Source organism: Falco punctatus, assembly GCF_963210335.1.
Source record: "Falco punctatus genome assembly, chromosome: 1".
Classification (NCBI taxonomy): Eukaryota; Metazoa; Chordata; class Aves; order Falconiformes; family Falconidae; genus Falco; species Falco punctatus.
The window spans coordinates 105,907,911-105,925,396 of NC_137580.1; the positions used below are offsets into that span (position 1 = coordinate 105,907,911).

Here is a 17,486-nt window from a genome sequence, read left to right on the forward strand (position 1 = left end):
GAGCAGCCTGTGGGGCTTTGCGGAGGCACGGTGTTCAACACAAGCACTGGCTCATGGAGCGCATCCTTCTTTGGAAGGGACATTGATTTTGCTGGCTGTGGTCTGAAGCCCCTTTTGGACGTGTATCCTAGAAGTGGAACTGCTGGCAAGACTTGCTCCAGCAAGACCCCCTCCACTGGGGGATGCTGTCAGAGCAAACGCATTCCCCAGGGAGCGTGGGCGCAGGGTCAGAAGCAAGGCTGCAGGTGGGAAGCTGTGATTCTGGCAGCTGGGGGGGCTGCTATCTCCCCTCACGGTGTGACGGCAGAGGAGGGGAGCACTCCTGCTGCCCGGGGAGCTGTGCTTTGGGGCCACAGAGGGTAAGACGGGGCTGCAGAGCAGCTGCTCTTATGCCGAAGCCTGCAACTGTGCAATGGTACCTCTTGCAATCTCAACAGCCGCTGCCTCTGCTGGGGGGCAGATTTCCAAGCTGAACCTGCGTGTAGGGGGATACAGGGAGGGAAACAGGCAGGCAACTCCTAGGAAAACCTGTTTTCTGCCCCCCTGCCTGACCTCAGTTACCCTCTAAAGAGTGCAAGAAACCCTACCAACACGCACCCTGTCTCAGCCTAACACCCAGAGCCATCGTGAGCAGGCTGGAGTGCTGATGCTTGGCTTGCCTGACTCCTCCTGGCCCAGATTTGGGGACTGTTGAAAGCCTACCCACTCTCCCACCCAGCAGCAGCTCCCATCCCTCCTGTGCTCCGGAATGTCAAGATTTTGGATTTTGGAGATCGAGCAGAGTTGCTAAGCAACAGTGCCAGGCTGTGTCTGGCTGAAGGCAGGACCGCTAATGCCATGTGACAGCACAGCCTTTTAAAAAAATTTTAAAAAATATTTAAAAAGTCACATATTTGCTGGTAGCAGAGCTGAGCTCAGCTCTGAACGGAGCTGCTGGTTTCTGAGTGAGAGCTCAGCACCCACCGAAGCCCTGGTTAGTGCTCAGCACAGGCAGGAGGGCAGAGCTGTGCTGCCTGGGCGCACGTCTCCCTGCACATGGGGTCTGGCGACTCTGCAAACCGGAGCCACACAAGTCCTTCTACAAGACGGCACGGTCTACATCTGACCTTACTAAGCAACTTTCCACAGGGCTTTTTCTTTTGGCTCAGTGCTTATTCTCAAAACTCTCCTCAAGCACAATGTAAGGATACATCACCGAGGGCAGGGAAGCTGCTGACATCAGTCCATCTTTCAGGGTTGTTTCGTTTTTTTGTCTGTTTTCCCGGTTTGGGGTTTTTTTTTCTTTTTAAACAGAATTCTTTACCCTACCTCAGCCCAACAACTAAATAGGACTCATGGAAACACAGGCATGCAGGGAAGAACAGCTGGACAAGGTTTTCTGCCTTGCACTGAAGTAGCCTAATTCCTCAACAGCACTCTCCTTCTGGGTAAAGCAAAGGACATGCTTAAATCTACCTGTCCAGCTTAAGAACTTCACTTCCAAACTCAACCAGCCAAGATGACAACAGGCGTTTCCACAAAGTTCATTAGCAACTCAGAATCAACATTGACTATATATAGTTTTTGAACTTGGGCCTTCGTGGCATTTTGCAACTTGCAACAAGCATTAGATATCAGGAAGTAAAATTTAAATGACTATATTTTATACTGTAGTAGCCAAAAACATCCCCATGCCATTGCTAGCAACACCTGAATGGCTCTGAGCACCCAGCCAAGAACTGCATTCAAATACCAAACACATCTGCAGATTCTGATCCAGTGGGGAGGCACTTTGGCCAATATTATGACAGTACATTCATTTCCAAGACATGTAATATGCACGAGTTCTATAATTTATTAAATGATCAGGTTACCAGATTTGCACATACAGAAAAAAACACACCTGAGAAGCTTGCGTATGATTGTCCCTCGGGTTGTTCCAGCAAGAAAATCCAATTTCCCTTTGTTCCAGCATTAGCAATTTACTCAGGGGAGGAAAACCGAGGTGACCACTGCATACCAATAAAGCCACATTCAACTCCAAACACTATGGCTGCTGTTTCACACCAAACTGCAGACCAGTAATTCACAAGCAAAACCAAAGTTCCTAGAGCTGCTGAACAGCACAGCAACTAATTGCCTCCAGTTTAAAGGCATTCGATCTCTGCGTGCACGTCAGCTTGTCTTCTTTCACTCTGTGGGTTTGGCTAAGCAGAGCTTAAAAACAGAAAAACACTTAGCTACTCTGATTTCCATCTTAGCTTAATGTAGTGGTCCTTTAAAATTTAATCAAACTTCACATGTGGAAAAAACAGTGTAAACAAGGCAAACAGCTTTAGCAATTGCTCAGTTGCAAGGGAAACCTCAAGTTGGTATAGTTGCACCAACAGCACCCAGATCACTTGAGATATAACAGTCTAGGAATCTATTTTCATGCACTAGATTTTTATGTTTTCATTAAAGAAACCCAAACTCAGTCAAGCACTGGATTCATAACAGATGAGAATGCTGGGGTATAACCATGACCTTGTGTTTTCCTTAGCAGTTTTGTTTCTGACTATGGTTTTCTCTATGGAACAATCCTAACCCCTGCCTTAGAGGGAGATGCACGAAAACAGCTCTAATGAATTTAGGATGTGCAGCACACTGAGCACACCTTGGCCCCATGACACAACTCCAGAGAGACTCGCTCCCTCACAGCCACACAGCTCCAGCCCTGAAGGACAGCTTCAGGCCAGTGCCAGCTCTCACTGCTGGAAACCTGAACCCCACATCCCTCATCCAGAATTAAGCACTCATCTCTGAGTCACTGGGAACTGTGGGAATACCTTCAAGGGTCCAGGACTTGGTTTTTTTGGAAACAAAGATGCTGGAGACAGGGATGAGAGTGGCAGTGCTGACTGTTTGAAGGGTACCTGCTCCTCATCCCACAGCCTGGCACCTCATCCTAGGTTCAGCTTGCAGTGCTGTGGGCTACCTGCAGCAGCCAAGATTTTCTGGTTCTTCCATGCCCTATTATGGGGTGAGCTGCCAGGGATGGGAGATTTTTCTGCCATCTCCATCACAAAACATCAAAGCTCGAGTCAATCCTATTTGGCTTGTCTTGTGGGCACAAGATGGATCTTTTACCTACAAAAGCCTGGGAGCACAGATTCGCACAGAAGCATCTCCACTGATGGACTGCGTTTATCTCCTTTTTGTTTGAAGGAACAAAAGAAAAAACTTGGGGAAAAGCCTGCAGTATTCACAGGAGGTGCCATAAGGTGACTGTTGCATGGTGACAGCCAGCCAGCCCTGGATGTACAAGAAATGCGCAAGCTGCTTTCTTGACAGATAAAATCCCAGCCCCCTAAAAACCTCTGTTCCAAGCCCATTTCACTTTGGTTTAAAGCAAAAGAAATTCAATTTTCAGTTTCTTCACTGAAGAAAATCAGCATGCCCTGTTTAGCTGCTTGGTAGGGCCTCCTGCATCTCCACACGTAACTTCAGCCCCACTTCTCACCCGGCGCAGCAACAGCCCAGATCTGAGCGCTCAGGAATGTGAAGCCTCTTTGTAGCTAGGAGCAGAAAAGCCAGGCACAGAGGGTGCAGGGACCACACTTCTGACCAGCCCTCTGCCCAGCAGCAGCCACGCACCATTGGGCACGCTCTGCTCCAGCTGTCCGACGCCTGCTGCAGCCGCGCAGCTCCGTTTAAGTGGCTGGTGGTGCTGCGATTAGGGTACATCAGCTGGGAGCAGAGGTATTTTTAGCTCACAGCTAAATTCACGTCACTGGGCCGGAATCGGTTAGAACAAAGCATGAATGGTGTGGTGCATCCCCAAGCCTCAACGGCAGCTCGCCACCAAGTGGGTGGGCTCACGCTAGGTGTGAGTTACTTATCCGAGGGGATGCAAGAGGAAGGATAACAATTTATGTGGCAGCTGCACACCTCTGGGGAGCTAGCAGTGCTTAGAAGCTTTTCGCCTGTGCTGAAGGGTTGCAAAAACCCAGCGTCTCCTAAGATTTAGTTAGGAGCTGTGGAAATCTGCAGACTTTGTTCTGCACAGCTCTGCCACGGCAGCTGTTGCATACCTTATTTTATGCAGTGATAGGAGAGCTGCACGCAGTGGCATTTCATTGGTGAACAATAGAACCACTGACAGCCCAAGTCACGAGCTTTATTCTGGTTAGGCATCTCCTACAAGAAAGTCTTTTGAATATGCACCATCAAGTTCCTAAAGATAATATACCCAGAGCTGCTATTCTTGGAAGAAAGGAGGTGTCTTAAAACAAGGCTTTTTTCACTAGATTTAAATGATCAAGATTGGGAATTCTGAGAAACTATTGCCCTACTGCGGCACATGGCTAGACACCCAGCCTTGCTCCGGTATAAACCAGTAGCAAGATGGATTCAGCTGTCACAGAGCTCACCCAGCTTATTTCTCCTCTGCCCTGGTGTGCATCACCAGCTACTTGCCATGCTGCGAGAAGTCTCCATCCCTGAGGAAGCCCAACTCTCCCACATGGTCTGGGGTATGGCTGACCCTTCTACAGGTAAAACTTGATGCTCTTAGGATGGTCTGTACTGGAGCAGGTTACTACTTAGATGAATTCAAGGTGAGCAGCAGACTGAGTCAGGGTTGTATTGGTAGTTAAAATACAAGAGACTAAGATGAGCACGCAAGATTTCCCTAGTTTTCCCTTCTGCAAGCTATCGGCCTGCTCTGTTCTGAAGCCCAGGTGGTCAGGGAAGGAAACGGCCGATATAGTTGCAAGAGGGAGGAGGTGTCGGCAGCAGAAATACAAACGCAGAAGCTTCAAGCGGATGGAAGTGTTTGAAATCTGTTTATGAGACATGACCCACTTTCTCCCGTACATAAGCCAAAGAGCCTGGCAGATCCTGCACGCCCCCGAGCATCCCGAGTGATGGACAGTGCCTGGGAGAGGCACTGTGTCCAGGGCTCTTGCTGAAGTGCTGAGACAAGCCTCTTCCCACCTGAGCCCTGGCAATGGCTGTGGATACCACTGCAGAGAAACCGCCCAGCATCCCCCATGCTCCCCCTGTGAGTTGTAATGTCTTCTCTACTGAGTACCACCAACTGCGGCAGGTCTGGGCAAGCAGCCGGGTCCTGAGCTGGTAAATCCTCCTGGAACAGGGAGTAATGCCCATCACTCCACATTTTCTAACATTTTCTTGCAGAGGGAGAAGGCAACACAGGCCAGGCTGCAACACTGCTGGTGCTCATCTTCCCAGCCACGCACCCCCAAACTCTCCCTCCCAGCTACACCCCCTGCTAGCCAGCACCACAGCACCCCAGCGCCACACGTGAGGCGTTACTAGCGTTTCTGATTTGAGACCCAAAGAGCCCTGGATGGCGCGGTTAGGGCACGGCCGGGGCAGGCAGCATTCCCGGCAGCAGCACTGCAGTGCAGGGGGAGAGGCTATGCCAAGCTCGGCCGGGAGCAAAGGGAGGACAGGGGGAGGCGCAGAGGTTGTTCTCACTTGAAACCCCACAGTGAAATCAAGTCATAAGGTCCAAGAGCTGCTATTTTTTTCCCTCTTGTGTGCTCCATCTTTTATATTCCAAAATAGTAATAATTATGAGCACAAAGAGAGCCACGGTTTCTGTCTGCAATTGAAGCAAGAGGGTGTTCATTGTGTAATAGCAGACATGGGAGAATAAAAAAGGTTAGAGGCTTTGTAATCAATAGAGACACTTTTTTTCCTCAGTGAAACATAGCAGCTTTTGGTAGAATCACTTGGCTCCTGTCCAGAACCTCTTGAACAGGAGCAAAGCTGCTACGCTGGCCCCATTCCACTTCTATACACTCCCTCATCCTTCAGCAGTAGTAAGGTCATACATACAAGTAGGATGCTCGCAGAGACAACTAGACAGCTAAACCACAGAGCTGAACGGGACAGAGTATGATCAAAATGCATCAGTATATTAGCTAACAGCAGCGGACCAAAACTCTCCTCAAATGATTTGGCCTCCATAGATGTCAAAACACTTTCTAGCGTGTGTAGGGTTACTCTTTCACAACAGAAAGAAGAAAGCAGATGCTGAAAGGTGAAGTGACTGGCCCAGGTTTATGCAGGAGGTTAAAGTCAGGGCTGGAACACCTTGCCTGAAACACACAGTAGCAGGACAGGATTGCTGAATGGCCCCCAGCACTGTATTCGGCCCTATTTAAAAGAGAGCAGCTTTGCAGGGAAGCAAAGTATAAAAAAAGAAAACAAAAATGCAAGGTCCAGAATAAGAGGAAGAAACAGACAGGTAAAATCTACGATCTGGGATTTTAGATGTGCTTTTATGGGGACCCAGCTAAAGTTTTTGACTGAAACAAGCCCTAGGATCCAAGGCGATTCTATTCATAAGCCAAGGCTGTTCTGTTCCAATGCCCATCTATCCACTAGCCATAGACAACGCTGTTAATAAGGTGATGTCTAGTGACCATACACCAAAACTGCTCTCAGCGTGGTAGAATTCAGCTAAATTAAGCTACTCACCAGCATTCAGGTGACAGTCTTTAATCTGGAACTGAAGCTCATTTTCATTTGGAATATCCTTCCATGTTGCAAGGAAGACCTGGCGCTCTAGAAACGAGAAAGACAATCAGCACTCCTGGATCCTCAAAGGACTGTACTATTAATTCATTGCAGAACATTACAAGACAGACACACAGAAGAGCTTTTGGTCATATTTTTCCCTGTCGTGGACAGATCCAGGATTTGCTCCTATAACACACTCAGCCTCACCGTAAAAGCAGCAAAGCTTTGATGATTTTTGGAACCCCCAAACCAGAGACAGCTTTTACCATATAAAGTGTTTACAAATCAAGAACAGGCAGGATTTGACAAGAAGGAATGAGATCCACGCATTTAGGATTATGTTAGTGAAAGCTGCTTTTCAAGCAACTTCCCAGCCAATTCAAACAACAATTTAATAAAGGTGACCAGGAATACATGAATTACAGCAAAAGCTGTATGGGGGCAAATCCTAGACCCATTTGAGTGAATGAGACCCTCAAAAAAAGCCATCAAACCCCAAACCAAAACCAACCCCCCCAAAAATCAGCTTCAAAACAAACAGATCCATCCCTTTTACGGCAGAGAGAATTAGAGCAGAGGACTTGGGTTCTGGTAACTACTGGAGCTGCAGGACAACGAGGACAGGCTACCAAACCAGATCAGCTGAGGCTGCTGAGATGCAGTGGCATGAAGGTCATGGCCAAGCACACGTGGATCACAGCTGTGGGACAACTGCACCCAGCAGCACAGTCTGGCTGAAGGAGGCTGACCACAGACCGAAAAGCACTCACCCATTTTGCCATCCTCTACGAAAAGCACGTTGAGAGGAATTAGGCAGCTGAAGTAAAAGACATCAATGTTGTTTTTCACAGCCACCTGTTACAGAAGAAACAGGGGGAGTTAAAGCATCTCTGTCAGCTGAAAGTCCAAAGGGATCCCAAGATTTCGCACAGTCTCATCGCTGGAGTGCTCTCTCCAAGCAGAGGCCAGCCCTGAATGTGAAACTACCGGGAAAGATGTTATCGAGCTTCTGGGTAATTTCAGGCAAGGATCAGTCCCACCCCTCTGTGCTCACTCCATTTTCACTAAAAGCTGCTCAGTCTTCTGTGAGCATCTCACCACTTCAGAGCCATCTGCACTGATGGGGTCACAGCCAGCATCCTTGCTTTTTTCTGCTCTTGTTCAGCCTCTCCCTCCCCTCGCTTCTTCTACCTCTGAGGTATGTTCATACCCCTTGGCTGCACACAGCTACTATCACGTCTGTCATACTGCACGTGAGCTTCTTCATCACCCACCTCTGCCATCTCTTGTAATTCCCCAGCTCCACACCCCTGTGTACTCTTTATTTTCACCCCCATTTCTTTATTTTTTGCCTCCTTGATTAGTCCTGTCTCAGCCCAGACATTTTCCAGAAAGCCTGAAGCAGGTCTGCTGCCTGCACCTTCCTCGCAGCATCTCCCAACTCTCCTCCCTTTACCTTAGTGAAAGTTAGATAGTGAAAATGTGCTGGGGGCCAGTCTCTGGAAGAAGAATGCCCTGCTACAGAGCAATCAGGGCTGGTAAAAAAAAAAAAAAAAAAAAAAAAAAATCACTTGACAAAAGACTTAATTCTCAGTGTCATTAAACTCCACCAGCCAAGGAGATGCACTGGACTGCCTGCCTTTTATCACACATGCTTGCCACATTACCGACTAATCTCTGCTAACACAGAGAGCAATCTCCGTTTAGGTTTTCCCCAGGCTGAACGTTTATGGTACAGCAGGAGCAAACTGGAGGTCTGAGAAAGTGCACTGTCATAATATAGCACACAGCAAGGTAGCTCTGGGCTTTATTTCTATGCCTCTCACGTGCTCCCCGCATCATCCCGCATAGTGATAGCCTGTCACAGGAGCACAGTTCAGCAGGCACCTGCCATTGCTTGCAACAAAGGAAATTTAGCCTGTAAGAGAGACCCAGAATTGAGGTTACGTGAGGAGCCCTGAATTTCAGGAACCACTGGAGCTCCTAATTCCTTTGAAAATTCCCGGAAGGGGTTCTCCAATTTGTCACCCAGCTGAAACACAAACCAGATCATGCTAAAGGCCGAGCAAAGAAATAAATTTGCTGCTACAAAGATTTACACCAAGACAAACTCCACACACATTAATAATTACATATATTAGTGTCCTACTGAGAAAACCCTGTTGTCCCATAGTGGCAGGTTCAGAAAGACATCCCCAAATGTTGGTAAAAACAGCTGCAGATAGAGCAGGGAGGGGAATAAACCAGAGAATTCAAACATAAGTCAGCTGGTTAGACATGCATGCAAGCCAGAGGACAAGTGGTAGGAGCAAGCTCCCAAATGAACTCTTCCAGCAACTGGGAATGTCCCAGAAGTGCAAAGAACAGCAGGCAGGCAGATGTGACAGTTAGTAGTTTCTACTTTCAGCCATCACTAAAGGCAGCAGCTTATATATAATTCCCACAGTGCCAACCAGCTTAAGAAGGGATTAGTTTAAAGCCCACTAAAACCATGTAAATGATGGTGCAACCTAGAAAAAAAATATAAATGGAAACGGTCCTCTGTAATAGGGAGCTGTTACGTGCTTCAGTTGCTGGCATCATACACGTGAGCTGGAGCATCTAGTGTTTAAGCTAGAGGCACCAAAGCCAGAGGGGTAAAAGCAGATTGATGGATGGACTCAAGTGATTCACCTCTGAAAAACGTGACTAAACAGACTGGGTGAGTAGCCAAAAAACACACCTCTGGGCCTGGGAGGGGAGAGCTGGGGGAGGGACAGCAGGGCAGCCATTCCAGATGCTACGCTTAGATATAAGTGATGGAGATGAGCTAGAAGAGGGAAAATTTAGGCTGAATGTCTGGGAAAACTCGACAGTGAGAATTATTAAGCAGCACAAAATTCTCCTGAGGAAGACAGATGCTCCAGTGCTTAGAGTGTTTAAAATCGGCCTTGACAATGCTCTCAATAAGAGGAACTGTAGAAAAACAATAAAGTGTACCAGGGACTACACTGCGTGACCTAAGATCTTTTCCAGCTCCGATTCAATCATTAATTGCCTTGCCCTAGAACAACAGAGATTACTTGGCTTTTGTAGCTAATTGTTGTTGCCATACAACAGCAGTTTCTTACAAGGGGGGTGGAAAGCACTGCCTTCTCTCCAGTCACGGTTCTAGAGGCATACTCCAAATTAATATGCTAACCCTGTCCCTGCAGTTACAAGGATGCTATAAAAAGGTATCTGCTGACCTGCTTCTCAACTCTGCAGAAACACACTGAGTAAGCTGCTTTGGCTATACTCTGGAGAGCTACCCAATTAAGATGCTCTGAAGTGCAATTTCTTCCCACCAAAGCAAAGCAAGTCACACATGGCCTTCCAAACTGCATCACTGGGTTAGTAATGACATCACGTGTCACCTTGCAAGTATCTGTAACGATGCAGAAACCAGCTGTTACAAATAACTTTTGCAAACAGGAAAGGAAAAAGCTACAGCCTCCTTAAACCTATAGCACCAGGACAAAACCAGTATGTTTTTCAAGACTAGCTTCCATCATCCAACACCACGCAGCTCCCCTGAACAGCCAGGCATGCACGGTTAGCACTGTGGTCCCCAAGATCTGGTCCATGAAAAGGCACCTGCAGATACCTGGATGGGAAGCTTGCACCAAGAAGCAGCTACGAGGCCCTACCAGTTGTTAACAGCTTTCCAAGGTCACACTTCAACCTTTGTGCTGCCACATCGGGATCATCCAATGCCATCTGACAGGCTACAAAAGCAACTGCAGGCAGAAAGCAGATCCACAGCACTGCCTGTGAGAAACCAAGTAGCTAATAGGAACAACTTGCCAAAAAAAAAAAAATTCCAGTGCTCCTCAGGTGGGAATGCCAGCCTGAGACAATCAATGACATTTAAAGCGATACTAGTAGCTGAGAAGTCTCTCCAGGTTTGACAAGCTTGAATGGAACCTCCACTTGCATTCAGTAAATCCTCCAGTCTAGACTAGCTTTGCCTGTGGCTCTGCAGCTTTAACCTGCCGACCTGGACATGAACCATTAAATCTTTAGCCAGACCTTCAGCTTCAGACCTCTGAGAGCTGAAACAGAAGGATTTTAAATAAAAACGGCTCTCCATCTGTGATCTTTTTGAAAGGAGGAAAAAAAAATATTACTACCTTGTGAATTTAGTCAAGCAGACTACAAAGCTTCTGGGGGATAGAAGTCAAAAGGTGCCAGATTTTCATGTGATGCTTCACTGCTGAAAAGGTGTGAGCCCACTAAAAGCTGGCACAGAGTTCCCCATCACTTATGTCTTGTTCATGATCTGACTAGAGGAAGCAGCACCTCTAGAAATAACTCTCGGAACATATTTGTTCACCTTGCAGCATGAGCACCCTTCTGTTGTCCTGTCTTGCAGTGCAACCCTCTGATAGCCAACACATGGTGTTTTGGGGAAGAGGTACCTCCTAAGAACAATGCTAAGTTATTTTCTTCAATAGTGTAGGTTTCTGGCGCTTTAAATCCCAGACTTGAGCATAAGAACCGACTTTCAAAGTCAAGTCTGAAGGCAACACAGATGCTTTCCATCAGCAGCAAGTACACAACATACCCACTTGGAATCCCATTAGCACCTACACTAAATTAAGGATTTACTTCAAGTTGGGTTTTGCTTTAGAGCCTGGTAACAGCCAAACTGCTGAGGCGAGAACAACTTTCCTCTACAGAGTCTTTTTTACCTCTACCAGCACAAGGTCACGGTTTGTTCTGTGACAGTCTGCTGCTCTGGCTGTCAGATGCCCCCAGGGAGTGCGAGCTATTTCACTTCATTTTGTTTGACAGGTAGGGTTCTCGGGATCCTACGGGCGCTCGACAGCCAGTGCCAGCCAGATGCTCTACCTACAGGCACAAGCCCTGAGCCCAGGCAGTGGTGCTGTGCACAGACCGCGAGGCTGGGTGCTGCGCCCCTGGCTAGGGCTGTCATCTCCGGGCACGTCGCTTACGTCAACGGCCAGGGAACAGAGAGTTACTGGGAGGGCTATGCTCTCATGTGTGCCTGGCTGTACTTAAAGTTCAAAATGTACATTTTTTTTTTTTGTTTTTTTCCCCAAGTGTGCCGTACCATCATGTGGAGGACCTGCCCTGAATCGGCAAGCCAACAGCTTTCTGCAGTTGAGCTAGGAACTGGCCGCAGATGCCAAGCTGCGATCAGAGTCCTTAATTCAGGGAGCTCCCAGGAGGGTTCTCTGCTGGAATAAGACTCTCACACTAGTACAGACAGTTGAAAAATAACCGAGACAACAAACACAAGAAGGCACCTTCCACATCTAGCTACCTAAGGCTGTTCTGTGGTGGTTGGTCTGTTCATTTTGACCCAGCTCACACACAGGCAGATATTTTGCTATTTATCAAGCAGGCTCTGAAGAGAGAACAGCTGCTGGCTGGACTTGCTGCTCACACTGATTCTCAGCCTTGTTTTTATGGAGAATTGAACGTGTGAAATCTGTTTCCAAGTACTGAGAGCTCTGCATTTGTGACCTGAGATACATTAACACTCCTCAGGAATGAGAGCTCCAGCGGTTCTGCATTGCAAGCAAGACAGTGAAGAATAGAAGAGCGTAAGTCATGAGTTACAGCAGAACTGACTGTGGAAGGATAAGCACAATCTAGCGCATTAGCAAGACTGATCTTTTCTCAATGGAGAAGCTGCACCTTCATCTGCCTTCATAGAAATGTTTAGCCACACTCATTGGAAGAAACAAAAATATTCTGCACCTCACACTGCTCAGCATTCAAGGGAAAGGTCTGTGCTTCCAAGTGTCACTTTTCAGGAGGGAATGCTGCTGGCAGACCCTTCTCCTTCAATACTCGCCAGATCATTTCACAGGTGTTTTGGAAAACCGAAGCAATGCTGCTTTCGGTTGCATGCTCAGTAGCTGCAACGAACAGCCCTGGCAGTCAACAGCAGGTAACACTGGCGAATGCAACACACTGATTGTCAATTTGGACTGTGGATCCCAAGAGGATGGCAATGCTCCAGGCTCAGACTTGCTACTGCTCCGGGAGTCCCTGCAGCTTGGTTTTGATTGTATTGTCTCTGGAAGGGGGTTACCATCTCACAGAAGAGATTATCATATTCAGGCCATGACGGGCCAGGCCTGAGCTCTGAAACTCTCACAGCAGCTGGCTCCACGTATTTCCAGGATTACCCTACCAGGATATACCAGCAATTCGCATTTACCCAAATGAATGAATCGAGTACTCTTATTTTACAGCCCTTGAAAGGCCATTTGTGAGGGACAGTGGTTCTCTTTTGGCATAAGAAAACGCCCGGGATGAGAGCTTTTCTATTCTATTTTGACTTGAAGTATCCAGAAAGAGTTAATATCCCTCATCAATGCAAATCCCTATTTCAGAACCCACTTTCCCCTTTGAGAGCTGAAGGTCTCACACATGTGGTAGCAAAGATACCTCAACCCACCCCATCTCTTCCACTAGCTACAATGCCAACAGCCTACATGCCATCAGATGGGTGTCACTGCTTTGGTTGTGGAAAGGCAACTCCAGGACCCAAGCAGGTCCACACAACTCCTAGAGCCATCTCCCTGGCTGGCAAACAAGCCATGGCTATCAAATATCCATGAAGCTCAACGTAGCCTCTCGCACACCTTTGGGCAAGAGCTTGTTGAGGCTTACGAGTGTCATGCTCTGCAGAAGCAGCTCTGGGTAGGCAGACCACAGCACCCACAAGTACCAGGTAGCCTCCAAAATGCTGTCAAGGTACTGCAAGAGTGTCACCCAGCAGAAGTTAGCAGGGCACAAATACTGAAGTCAGATTTTCTTTAGCAACAGGCATGCTCTGAAGGCATCTGACAACAGCTTTTTAGTCTGTAAGAAGATGAAGCAGAGAGCAGGGATTGGAGTCCATTCAGCCCTACAGTGCTGCATCCAGCAGCTTTATCCTTTGGCTTTATCTTTTGAATAAATCACTGCTTGACTGGGGTCAAGACCTGTTGACTCAGACAAGAAAATGATCATCACTACTCTGGGATGGTAGGGAGAAGCCTGGTATTCGTCATCACAAGATGCCAGGTGCCAGGTGACTGGCAAGCAGAAGACTCTTCGGTTATATTTTACCTAAGTAAGCCTCGGAAAATATTTCAGTCCTCCTCATCTTGCAAAAACAGCTTTTTGGTTAACTTGTCAAATACTTCAGTTTCTTTTCATGATTACAAATGTTAAGATTAAACCAGCTGTATTGGGCGAAAGATTAGAAATGGTAGTAAAAATAACCTGAACAAAACTTGAATTCATTACTTCTGAAATAATTGCCTAAGGAATGTACAACTAGTCTTTGAAGTTTCTAATTAACATGACAAAACGTTGAAAGCTATCAGTTTGGTTACTTCAGGACTTAGTTTTCTCATTACAAAAACAAAAAAACCCCACCAGAATAGGAGATGAACATAAGGTCCTCGGGTTCAAACCAGCCCTGCATCTACTTCAGCGTTCCCCAGCTCAGAAAAAAAAACCACATTAAGCAAATTCAACTTGATGAGTGTTTTGGTTCTTCAATGAATACTGGAACATTTGTATTCTCTACTCTTATATTATGCTATAAATTGTTCCCTAAGTAGGTCACCAAAACGATTTCTGAATGTTTCAAGACAGATAATTTCTACATGAACTCACAAAACAAAACCAGAGCCTTAGCTGTCAGGGCAATGACAGATCTCCATCAAACCCACTGCTGTCAAAAAAGTAAGGGGAGCGCTCTTTTTAACTTGGCATCTGCTATCGTGATTCAACTCTTTGCAGAGAAATATACTATTACTCCATATGGCAGCTTCCCCAATTGTAAAAGGGCAGCCAACTTCTATGGCAATGAGAGAGCTAGCAAATTAGCAACTAAGTCTGGCACTAATGAATGCTCCGCTGTCTCAATAGAAGGTAGCTGGAGGTTTCCTCGCATGTTTTCTCTTTGCTTTGTTCTAGCAGAAGATGCTACAAGAAACAAACCATGCTCCGATCCCTTTGGAGATTTAACAACCCCAATACTTCACTTCCTTTCTGATCAAAGGGAGCAGCAGCTTCAGCATGCCTTGTTGAGACAGTCCCCAGTGTTACGGAGACACATCAGGACTGTCACCTCCTAGAGACTTCCAAATTTCCTTCCGAGCAGGAGGCAGATTTTCCCACTTGCACATCCCACACGCTGACCCAAACGCAGCCACGCGACCTCATCCTCACGACCTGGACACAGAGGGAATCCAGCTTCCCCATGAGCTGGAGGGGGCCTCTGTGGAAGACAAGCCCATGTAATTCATTCACTGCCCGCAAGCTCCCCCGTCGCATGACTGAGCTCAGAGCCCGAGTGTAGGACTGCTCGTTTGAGTGCCAGAGAAGCTATTTCAAGCTGTTTGCCCAAAGACTCATCAATAAGTCATAAGCCCCAGAATGGAAGTCAAAAGAAGGGAAAAAACAGTTGCTCAGGCAGAATAAATAGTAGCTTCCATTGCATTCTTTTAATCTAAAAAGAGAACGAGCTGCTTCAAAATATTCCCCTCTATGGGCTGCTAGGCTACAGGAACCCGCCCCAGTTCTGTCTCCTGGAGACAGGAGGCAAGGGAGACGTGCTACAGTGGAAGTTAACCACATCTTTGGGATGCTGGGAAAGTCATCCTGGAGGACCCAGCTACACAGAGCAGAGGCAGGAGTCACTTGCTGAGTGCTCTGCAGAGTGTTTGCACAGGGCAGCAGCCAAGAGCCTCCTTCCAGGGAGAACTGTTCGCCCGAGGGGCACTTCAAGATCAATGCTCCCGAGGCACGCCAGGACTGATGGAGACAGTCTCTGGTCTAAAGCAGGGGGGAGTATCTCCTTGGCTCTGTCGTGCCTTTATCAGATTGGCAGCCCAATCTGATAAAACACCTCTTCTAGGGAACGCTGTCCCCAACGCACATCAACAGCCTCATTAATGAAACATTAGCTGCTTACGTCATTTCTCCTCTGCCTTTCCTGGAGCACATCTTGTTTGCCTTGGATTAAGCTATCTGGGGCAGGGATATGTCAATGCCTTTGTAAAGCACCCTGGCAGTTAAGAGCACTAGAGAAATATTAATCACTCAGCAGTTGCCATCATTCCTGCAATTCCTTTAATTGCCTCAATTCTTGCTGACAGCCCTCGCTGCCTGCTCCACCCCAGGCATGCACCTTCTCTGTTCAGACCAGCTCCAGTTCATAAGCTCAAGCAAACCTGATGCCCAGCTTACAGAAGAGCGTTACTGGAGCAGACAAAAACCTTAATCTGAACAGATGCAAGAGGTGGGTTTGAGGTGTTTGAAAAGTCACAAAATTCAAGAAGTCTCTACATCAGTCCTCTGGGAGAGGCTAGAAAAAGGAAAAGGAAGAAGTTTTGGCCTGACTCACGGTCCAATGGTCTGCCAGGTTACCCTACACACATGGTATTTTGTTTAAACAGTCTCACCACATTGTATTGGGCTGAACTGTGCTGAGCACCCACTGATCTCCCCCCCCCCTGCCAGAATGAGATAATCCTTACCTGGAGGTTGTTCAGAGGCTCCATTTTCATGACTGGTCCCAGAGTGTTGAGGGGCAGGGAGACATCGATACTTTGGTTTGGCATCAGAGGTGTGTGAATGGCCAGTGGGGTGCTCGGGATGACCCCGAAGCTGGACAAGAGAAAAAGAGAGGCGATGACAGCAGCACTGCATTGCCCACTCCCTATCCCCCTTTTGCCCAGCACAAGCTGGCGCATCTTCCTATTACTCCTGAGTTGCCCCTGCTGTTACTCCAGGGGAGGAACACAGCTCAAAACAGCAGACACTAAGTAGGACAAGGCACAGGGAAACTCAACGAGGTCGGTCTTGCCGATAACATGCACCATCCTGCCCAAGGGATGAGCATCTGGGAGCTCTTCCATTACCTGCACAGCACTGGTCTACGTGCTGAGCAGCAGCCTGCCCAGCAAGGAGCAGCACCTGGACTCAGACCGATGCCTCTCAGCATTCTCTCACATAGCTGCAGAGCACTGCAAGCACATCACACAAGGTATGGCTGTTCCATCCTTGGGAGCTATGGAAGAAGGAACTGGAACCAACACAGAACAAGTAGATAACCAAGGAGGAGTATGTGGTTTGTAACAGAGCACTGCAGAACAAATGAATCAACGCAGCCGGCTGTCTGCTCCCAAATGACAGCGTCTGGCTCCGTCGCTTGGTTTGAGCCTCGTTCAGCTGGGGATGTACACCACCATAGGAAAGCAAATGTTTACTTGCCCGTTCAGTCCAAGAGGCAAGTAATTTAATTCCACAGGCACCTCTGCTTAGTGGGGAGAAGAGGAAAAGCAGCTAACATTTAACATAACACTTCTGTACTATGTACCAGTTTCTTCTCAAAAGCAGGTGGAAGGTCAGACGCCTAAGGTAGTTTTGGTGTCCACTTATGACTGCATTTCTCTTTAGCAGAATGAATATTAGCTCAGAGGTGACAAAGTATTTACAAAGACGTATAGGTGTGTATTTTTATTTTATGCACTAAAAAAATGATACTGCCTCTGCAGAGAGTCAGCCACCTGTGTATTGAGTATGTCACTCCTTTAGAAACCTGTAGGTGCCCTGTTCTTTGTTCTCCTTAGTTTTCAGCTCTAGGGAGCCGAAATAAGAGTACACTCAGCAAGGGCCTAGCCACGTCATTTGCCTTCTATAGCCGTTTCACCTTGTGGGACATAAGCCCTAGCATTTTCCCTAAGACTCAGAGGGAAAACAAAGTTGCATTTTGCTACCAAGTGATTGTGATATTACAGCACACTAGAGCTCTAGCGCTTTTTTTTTTTTTCCTTTTTTTTAATGCTTTATCTCAAGACTGCAGTGAATGTGATTAGTAGCAGCAGGAAAGGGGGGAAAAAACAACAGAAACTTCCCAACCACAAACCTTAATATGTAAACCTAAAGAGCCAGCCCACTGCAGCTCTTTCCAACGC

General features: G+C 47.3%; 1 protein-coding gene across 2 annotated transcripts in view; it reads right to left on the reverse strand.

Annotated features, from left to right (window-relative positions):
• Positions 1–17,486, reverse strand: part of AP2B1 (adaptor related protein complex 2 subunit beta 1) — an 80,490-nt gene that overhangs the window by 3,555 nt on the left and 59,449 nt on the right. For both annotated transcript variants that reach the window (XM_080367651.1, XM_080367650.1), the window contains 3 exons: positions 16,047–16,176; positions 7,284–7,368; positions 6,472–6,558 (listed from right to left, as the gene is read on the reverse strand). In XM_080367651.1, coding sequence (XP_080223777.1) covers positions 6,472–6,558; positions 7,284–7,368; positions 16,047–16,176 — 302 coding nt within the window. The remainder of the gene's footprint in view (positions 1–6,471; positions 6,559–7,283; positions 7,369–16,046; positions 16,177–17,486) is intronic.